We start from the raw sequence: 10000 nt of genomic DNA on the forward strand, positions 1-10000 counted from the left end.
TAATTTTAGCTTAGCACCGCTGAGCGCAATCATTTGCCATATAAGGTCAAACTAAGGTATATGCGCTGATAACCAAGATTGAGTAAACCAATCAGAGCACGAGAAATCCAGTGCATTAACCGAGGTTGTGAATTTAATAAAATCTCATATCCAACGCACGCTCACGGAATAATTGCTAATTAATTGTGGATTATTTGACTTGACATGGTTGTATATAGGAAGCAAAAGGTCGTGATCACAAGAAAAATGGTGCAGCACAATCGAAGTGCCGAGGCATGACAAACATTTCATTTACTTTTTAGTTCCCTATAATCATGCCCGACCCCAAGTATTGTGGAAATAGGTGCCACTGGATAGCGGATGAAAAGGGGCAAGATAACACGGAAAGAATACACGTTTTGTTGAAGGATACGCAAGCCTCTCTTGGTCAAATAATTTTAAAGGTATTTTATTGAATGATTAATTCTTAATTTGAAATTGCGAATTGATTTTTCTGAACGTTTGACGACTAATAGGAAGTGAATCGTCCTTTGGAGTACTAAAATTGAAAAAGGAGTTTTGCGAGAAAAGAAGTACTGTTCAGCGTTTGTCATTGATGCCCTGACGCTGTATACCCTGTCGTTGCATATATTTGAAATTTCGAAACTAGTGCTTTTGCCGTCGTGATTTCTGTACACCAGAAGAAGACATCCGTGGTGAATATCTCTGATCTTAGGCTCCACTCCAAAGCTGTTTGATAAAGAAATAATGTCAAGAATATCCTTCCTACTCGATATTTTAACCCATCTGCGCTGTGTTCTCTTAGTTGGAGTATGATAATAGCTGCTATGATTGCAAACGCACAGTCCTAAAGAAACAGTACTGTCTACGCATTTTCTAAAATGTCTGTAAATGGTTATGCGTTCATAGTGAGCCATTTTTATGAAAGAACGTCGTTTATTGTGGCTGAGATGATGTCTCAGCTGGACCTCGAAAATTTCATTTCCCGGTATTACCTCGATGTCCATTGTAGTAACAGTTATGCCTTGCTCAGCACGCTGGCGTATTTTCGAAAAACGCCTTCCTGTCAGTCTTTGACAATTTCCATAGCCCTTGATATCCTTGGCGCCTCTTAAGAATTGTTCTTGAATGTTGTTATTTATATCTCCAAGGGCATACTCAGCTAGCCAGGTAAATCGTTTATCATTATCCGGGAATCTCGTCTCCCAGTGGTCACACTTGCATACGGCCAGTGGTTTAATTGATAAGTCTGCGCAGGTGCGGTTTGTTGGGATCAGGCTAAATATTCCTCGGTCGTCAGTGACTCGGTTTTCTGTTGAAGCTGTTTCCCCCAATGACATTAGGGCTTTATGAAGGTCCAGTGTCGTCACAAGACGATTTTGATTCGACTTTAATGCTTGAATTATTTGTAAACCTAAGGCGTTGGAAACTTTTCCTGGAACAATGATAAATAGGAATGGATCGTATTTCTCCGCCCTCCCTTCCATCGTGTGAAACGAAAATCTTGTTGTCTTTGGGCCATGGTCGGACAGCAAAATAGTAAGCGTGTCTTCAGCTGTAGCCATGCTTTTCACGTATCGCGAAAGGGGCTCATCGATTTGCCGAATGCGAGTTCCTGTGATCTCGTGTCCAGTATTGAGATGAGTGTATGTCAGAGCCCTTGTTGGTTTTCCTGTGATTTTTAGATTATTATAAATGCTTTCGGTGTAATCTAGGAAATGCTCTGCAAATGCTTTTCCTCCGAAGCATACTCTACTTGGATGGTTAAATTGGTTAGTAGTGTTGTAACGCTTTAAAATTTCACAAGAAGCGTGCGACAGTCCCAAATCATCAACAAAGTAATGCTTCACTAGATCTTGAAAATTTCTCCATCGTAGAGCAAAGACTGACTTATTCACAGGTATCTCGCCTTGGTATTTATTATTGGTAAACAGAGAACCCCAAGAATCATACCAACAGCTATCTTCTTGAAGCAAAGTGTAAAATCCGAGTTTCTTGAACTTGCCAAAGAGGACATCTATGCCGTATGTTTCGTTGACGTGTCCACCCGAGTAATCAAAGTCTTGTTTGCCGGACATCAATGCTCTGATGTTGTGAAAAGTATACGCCGCAGTGCTTTGCATCACCTCGAAGTCAAATACAGATGCGTTGTAAAAGTTAGAATGAACGATCTCCCTCAAAGCTTTCACTGTCTTGGGAAGCGCACGGTAGAAATGTGGTCTCGAGACTGAATCAAGAACCACGATGTTCAAGTTGAACCCCACTGTGTCTCGTGAAGTTCCTTCGTAGATCTTGTGAAAACCAGTAAAAGTAAACAGCTGTTCAATGAAACCAGAGCCTTCTTTATGAACGCAAGCAAGAAAACAAAAGTTAAAATCATGGGATACCAAGTTCGTTTGCGCGTACCTTTCCAAATACTTTGCCAGTCCTTTTGAGGTGACAAAACGTTTCCATAAAGACCTTTCTTTCAAAATCCCGAAAACAGGACTAATTTCAAGAACGTAAACAGGATTTATCCCGCACTCAGATATGTCGCATTTGATTTTTGCTTCACTTTGGTTTGAAAAATGGTGTCCCAATTTAAATGAACATAGCTGATAATGGAGTTCGTTTGAACATTTTACAGGTTCACTTTGAAGACCGTATTCCTTTGAAGCCTTCAAGCAAGAACTTGAGTCGACCTCACGTGGAATGCAACTCGCATTGTCCCTCAACTCTCTCGGTCTACGTAAACTTAGCAATGGGCATACAGAAGGCTTCCTATTGTACTCTGTGTCTTCCAGGGTATTGAAAACTATTGGAAATAAACGTGGATTAGTGGTAAATGTTCTTGAGAAGCCTGATGGTGGTGGAATTGGTCGCATTTGGCCCGATCGTGATGACTGATCAGGTTTCCTGACTTTACTCTTCTCAGCTTCCTGCTTCTTAGGTCTAACAAGTTTTACCTGTGTGTGTACATCAACGTCACCGACATTAATTTGTCTTTTGGGAACAACAGCAGATGTTGTCCCATGGTTCCGACTTGTGTTTAAACTATTAAAAGGCAAAGACTCATCATCTTCTTTGCCGTCTATTCTGCGAATTTTGTCCTCAAGATCAGCAAAAAATATTTTGGTTTTGTTTAATGCAGTCTGATATTTTTCCATTATCTGCTTACTCTTATTACGAAGATCCTGTGGCAAATCAGCCGTTTTTCCCGACTGAAGTGGCATCGGTCTAATTTGGTCAGCGTCATGACCTGGTTTTATATCAGTAGCAGCTTCCAGGTTGTTTAATGCATCATGATTGTCACTGTAACTGTAATCACTAATATTATCATATTCATTGTCATCGCCATCATCGTTATCGCTGACTTCATCATCACTGCCGCCATCATTATCGACGCCCTCTTCATCATTAGTACTAGGAGTTACCATGATGGTCTTATTAACACCTTCCTTGGAATCATAACCTATTGTTTCTTCTTCTCGAAAGAATGCGTCTTCTTCCTTAGCAGATTCAGGTTTCGGCGTGTCACCTAAATCGGCTAGAGATTCCGGGTCTCCAAGCTCAGTTCCATCTCCAAACTGTGAGGTTATCGTGTTGGATGGTGTGTCACTCTCTCCTGTGAGTGTGAACAACGGTAGTGACTTAATATAGCGAAACCTCATACACTAACCAGCTTATGAGATCTCGAGTCCTATCAAAATAGACACTGTACCCATAGTTACCTAGGTCTGTGACGCGGTTTACTAAGATAGTTACACTCCGGGGAACTGCAAATGAGTCTTAATGAGGATAAAGGCTTTCGTTTCCGTCACACTAAACGAACGTAACCGTGACCCTCTATTCGTACGTCTGATTAACTAAATGTTAAGTTGTAGACTTAGGCTTGCTTTCAATTCTTCTTAAATGGAAAGTGATTATCGCCCGTTTTCGATTTTAACTTTTCTTGGCGCCTTAACACAACGTTGGGTTTTTTTCCACTGTCTGAGGCCGAAGAAACTCTCCTTTGCCCTTTTCCACAAAATGGTAGTGCCCATGAAGTTCGAATTAGGGAGAGAAACACAAATGGGAAATAAAGATTTTTTCCCTTAAATGCGAAATGTATATCGGCAATAGACCTGAGAAGTTTTTTCACAGATTATGCAATCTAGATGATTTTTCACCAACTATTTCGCGAGACCTAGAAAGCCATTTTACATTTGTTTGCTCAGTCTCCTAGACTATGAATGGCTGCGAGGCTGCCGGTGATCTTGCATTGATACAGACTTCACTGCTTTTATCATAAAAACTGTGTTGTTGTAATTCTAACTGGTCTACATTAACATTAGAAAAGCACAAAGGATTGTATCAAAACAGGGTCACCGGCAGCCTCGCTTCCATTCTTAGGCCAGACTGAGCTTGGCTTAGTTAGTAAAATGGTCTACGAAAGTGTTTAATCTGCCTAACCACTCCAAAAAACACATGGCTATCTGCGGCCTTTCCCTACATCTAGGTACGACGGAAAGCCGCGAGAATCTGGAACAAAAATTCATCTTTCAAATCGGCACCCTTAATCCTCACGGTATTAACGAACGCTTTTGATTTAACTAATATATTCCTATTTTTCACGTTGCCATGTTACCACCAATAGCGTAGCTCCTACTCTACTATAAAAACTACACGTAACCCATAATCCCTCGATTCGCTCTGACGAAGGGCTAACGCTCGAAACGTCAGCTTTTAGAATCTCTGTACGGTGGCCAATTTACATTATCAACTCCGTTGATAAACCAAATTTTTGTATACGAAAGTGTCAATTTGACTTTCTAATAAGCTTGGCGTGCAGCATGTACAAACTCTGAATGAATCTTGCATTACCTTTGTCAGGTATGGGAAGCTCTTCTTTAGGTGTCGTTTTAGCGTTTCTGGTCAAACTGGAATAATCTTTGAATGATCCCAAATAGACAAGCGAAGCAATAATTAGAAGAATACCGACGAAGAAAACCTGAAAAGAAAAAGAAAAACAAACGAACAAATTCAAGGTATAGCTAATACAACTTGGAATTTCATGCATGCGAGATTAAAGGTGAGAAAGGGTACCAGATTTTACAAGCCGAGCAGGCGTTTTGAAAGCTATCGATTGCTGATCGTCACATTCATTTGGCAATCATGTTGAAGAAATTTCCCAAGGAGTGCAACGGGGCCTAGTGCTGAAGCGCTACGCCGCGGGCGAACGGCTTCGACATCTGCTTCAACAACCGTTCGATTTTGACAATCAAGAGACTCTTAAGACAATTTACTATTCACTTGTACAACCTTATTTGTATTATTGTGATGTTGTATGGGGTGACTGTTCTAAAACACGTGCTGACAAATTACAAAAGTTACAAAATACGGCGGCACGGATTATTACTAGAGCTGATTACTCTACTCGATCATCAGCAGTTCTAAATTCTCTAGAGTGGTCTAACTTAGAGGAAAGAGAGAAAAAGCACTTGTTAATAAACCGATTTCGATATATTAAAATTCAGTTCGAAACAAAAGACATCATCTCGAGGCTCTGGGGAATAAATATAAGGATTTGTATGAGTTTATTCCCCAGAGCCTCGAGATGATGCCTTTTGTTTAGGACTGAATTTTAATATATCGAAAGTGGGCTATTACGATGTTTAAAGTATTCAATAATATGTGTCCGACGTATCTTCAGGAGCATTTTCATAGAACCTCTGAAGTTCACAATTATCACTTCAGGGGTTCGAACTATGACTTCCAATCAGTTCCGCTACCTAAAACGAATTTTCTTGAACGTCCTTTCTCTTATCGAGGTGTAATGGCTTGGAACCAAGTGTCAAATCAAATAGATTTAAACGTGCGATATCCTAGGACACATTTTACATCGCTAGCTGGGCACATTTTTACATGGCTTGTTTCGTACTATTATTTAGTAAATTATGATTGTTAGTAATTATTACTATTGTTTAAATTTCCTTGACATTAATTATTTTTTGCGCTAATTTATACCTAGTTTATTAGTCGTTTCAACAATTACATCTCGTAATTCTTGTAATTTTTAGCATTTATATCTTGTAATTCTTACACGGCATGTCTGAAAACCAGCTTGCTGAGCCATTTACCGTGTTTTAAATAAAGTTGAACGAATTGAATTGAATTGAATACGGAGCTTTATACTCAGATTTGGTTACTATCAGAGCAATATTGACCACAATGTAACAACGAGCCTGCATTAATAAGACACTAATCATTAGTCGGCAATCAATTCTTTTCATAAAGTTAAGAAGGCCTTCCTATGACCAGCTAAGCAAAACCAGGCACAGAGTGTTAACAAAGGCGTTTAAAACATTGGCAACTCAGTCTAATTCGAACACGATTGCTTAAAAGTATTATAGAACAGGAATGGTTTATTGTTATGTGCTCCCGTTGTCGTCGGCAAAACCTAAATTTGGTGATTTCTCGTTGTTGTTTTGTGGAGTACGGGCAAGTATTTTCCACTTTTTAACGAATGATATTCTTGTTTTGTGGCGTTGTCATGTGGGCCCTAGTATTGCACTGCGCATCCTATTCTGCGCTTAACATAGCGTAGTCCACGTTCGTAGTCCACGTTCGTATTCAGGCATGGCTACGAAGCTTTATGGTCAAATTTCACGGCGCAGTTCTGTTTTCTTTGTCTCACAAGTCTCAAGTAAGATTTCTAAACGAAACAATGTTTAAATTCGTAGCCATGGGTGAATATTGATATATCGGAACGTGGGCAAAAGCATTTCAAAATGGCAACCTTTCGTGCGGGAAAACTTGCTAGAAAGAAGAATCGCCGTTTTAATTACAGAGCATACAGTAAAGAGCAGAATGAAAAAAACATTTAGACTCTCGCAAAAAAAAAATTAAAGTGATAGCCTTGCTGATGCTTAAGTGTCATTTCAGTCCGAACCGTGCTATCGGGGAGAGGTGTTGTCGAGGGGCCGAGCTCGGTTTGCTTTCTCTTTTCTCCTAAACGAGTTGGTGACCTATCTTTTTTTGGCATAATTTTATTCTCTTACTCCTCTTTGTGCTGTAAAACTAAAAAAAAATTACGTCAGGAAGAAAAGTTACAGGGGCAAAAAGTATTCATAACCATCACTCGTGAACACAAAGTCGTCTCCTCGAGATCACGCGCCTAAGGAATTTGTAGTCAGTGCCTTTTCATGACGTGTGCCTGTGCCATAGAACGAACACTGAATTATTTCTTTTGAGCAATACAATACACCTGTTTTGTTATTTCAAAAATTACCTAAAAGCTGAGCTTTCTGTTCCTGCAAAACGTAGAGTGAACCGATGGAACAGACTTGTCCTTGATACATGATTAAATGGGTAACTTGAGCAAGTTATATCCCCCAAACGAGCTTGGTGACCTATTTTTTTTTAATTGCAATTTCGAGTCACCATAATATAGGGAACAATCGAGAAAAGTTTAAAGAAAATGTTACGACCACTTTTATTTCTAAGGAATCACCTTAAGGAGGCCCGAAAGGGTTTCAACACTTAAGAAGACTCTCTGTTTAGATCGAATAACGCTACAACACTGTATCACGTAACAGCAATGTTGTGGTACCATATGAAACACCGATTATTTCCAAACAAGATGTGATCATTATTGTGATGTAATACGTTACCTTGGCAACGGGAAAGCCCAGCAAAAAACTTATATGCTCATATCTCAAAAACGAACTTGATACAACGTTGCGGTGCCGATCCTTCTAAGAAGAGCGTCACTTGGAAGCGTTGAAACTGGCTCGAGCCTCCTTAAAGGGGCTAGGTCACGTAATTTTGGGCAATTTCAGCACTAATCGAATGGTCATATAGAATTAACTAAAATATCAAAATAACTGTTCAAAACTATAGAAGATCTCTAACAAAACGCAGGGAAGCCAAGAAGGGACATGGATGGACAAAACTGGAGAGGATTGAAATGGATTGAATTTGGGTAAATTTGAAAAATGTCGGCCCACCTTTTTTCAAATTTATATCACTCTATATCAAAATGTCATTTACAAAGCTGGAAAATCATTCTCAGTTGTTATGTGGCCGTGATTTTGCAAATGAAAGACTCTTGCTCTGCCAATTTGACGTTTAGAGCTCATAATTAACAAAATTAAACAAAATTACCTAAAATAGCGTGACCTAGCCCCTTTAAGCAGGGTTTTCGTTTGCGACTTTAGGCCGCACGTTTCCTCCGGTGGTTTCCCATTCCATGTCCGGTAATTTGTTTGCCAATATTTGAGGGGTTTGTTATATTTTAGTATTATTATTATTACAATTTATTTTACTTACTTTTTAAAGAGAATTTGAGTGAACTCCAGCCTTGCCTGGGAAACTGATTCTTGGGTTTCAGAAACACTGAAAACAGCATTTCTGAGTGTTCTATTTAAAATATTTTCCGGGGGGCATGCTCGTAGACCCCCCCCCCCCCTCCCTGAGTAGCCTGCGCTTTCGGCGCTCGCGAGGCGCCGCATCGTCCGGTTCTTTCAGAAATATGTCCGCTACTTTACAAAACTGTCGAAAACCCTGATTTAAGATTCTAGTTTCCTTGTTAAAATCATTTTTGCCCGGGCTTAGTGCTAATGATTGCGGTCGCACTTGTGTTAAATCAAGTTCTATTGTTCAGTGTTCCCCTAAGGATTCCACTACTGCACTGTGTTTCTCTCAAATGTGACCACAACTTAATGAGGGGTTTAAACAAAGACGGCGGACACGACAATAGGGACCTTAAAGCCCCGTTCAAACGGTCATGATAGTTGATGATAGTTGATGATAGTTTCAACTATCACGCACGTTTGAACACGAACTATCATTCACTATCATCAACTATCATGCAGTTTGGACATGTTCAAATTCGACATGATAGTTCATGATAGTTTTTTCCGTTTGACCGAGCGGATGATAGTGCATGATAGTTTTTCGGTCAGCGGGGGTAACCAAGGCGGGCTCAATGCAATATGGCTACCGCAAGTTTGCCATCGTCCTGTGAGGAACAACAAAACAATAATTTGGACGAATATTCGGACGACAGTGACGCTGAAAGCGAGAAAGTGAGAAAAGCTAAAAAAGCTAAAAAACCAGACAACGAGAAGTGGAGTAGTAGTTTGATATGCAACCTAATAGATGAGTACGAGGCACGGCCATGTTTGTTTACAATCGCGCGCGGTAGGAGACTAGGTACCAGTTAGCTGCGCCAGCACATTGCGCGATTTCGTCAACTATCATGAACTATCATGGACCGTTTGATCGCAAACATGATAGTCAATGATAGTGAATGATAGTTGAAACTATCATCAACTATCATCAACTATCATGACCGTTTGAACGGGGCTTAAGCAACTACGACGACTATGAGGTTTAATTAGCAAAAACAATAGTTCTGCACGCCGTGCACGTGCGTTTTATATTTCGATACATTTCTTTGCTCATTTCTTTTTTCACGAGGAGGACGAGAGCACCTGACGATGAATTTTCAAATTTCTTTCTAAATATCCACACCGTTCTCATCAATTTTATTCTTGAAATGAGTATTCGCACTTTCCAAGCCGAGCGACTTAGACTGGTCGCAAAATTTTACAGTAACGGGAAATAATATTTTTAGATAACGTTCTCGCAGCCGTCGTCGTCGTGCTGGCTTAAGGGGGCTCGAACCAGTTTGAACGCTTTTAAATTACGCTCTTATTAGAAGGATCGGCACCACAACGTTGTATTGGCAATATTGTGATACCAAATGAAACACGAATTATTGCTGAACAAGATACAGTCATTACTGTGACGTAATATGTCACCGTGGCAATAGGCAAGGCCTGTAAAAATACCCTTTAGTTTGTCTTTAGTTGCTTATATCTCAAAAACGAATTCGGTGAGCCCCGTTTTTTTTATATCTGAAAAGTAATTAGAAGGGCATGATGAAACTTGCTGCAAAGTTTTAAAAAATTCTGTCTCGTAGATTCAGAGCCACCTTAATTTTGTGATTTTGTTAAGGTAGCTCTGAATCGACAGA

At 39.9% G+C, this 10000-nt stretch overlaps 1 protein-coding gene across 1 annotated transcript in view; it reads right to left on the reverse strand.

Annotated features, from left to right (window-relative positions):
• Window positions 1–437: 437 nt before the first annotated feature.
• LOC138054180 (uncharacterized) overlaps window positions 438–10000 on the reverse strand; it is an 11789-nt gene continuing 2226 nt past the window's right edge. The window contains exons 2-3 of the mRNA XM_068900674.1: window positions 4843–4969; window positions 438–3604 (exon numbers count right to left, since the gene is read on the reverse strand). Coding sequence (XP_068756775.1) covers window positions 438–3604; window positions 4843–4969 — 3294 coding nt within the window. The remainder of the gene's footprint in view (window positions 3605–4842; window positions 4970–10000) is intronic.

Source organism: Montipora capricornis, chromosome 1, assembly GCF_036669925.1.
Source record: "Montipora capricornis isolate CH-2021 chromosome 1, ASM3666992v2, whole genome shotgun sequence".
In the NCBI taxonomy this organism is placed as follows: Eukaryota; Metazoa; Cnidaria; class Anthozoa; order Scleractinia; family Acroporidae; genus Montipora; species Montipora capricornis.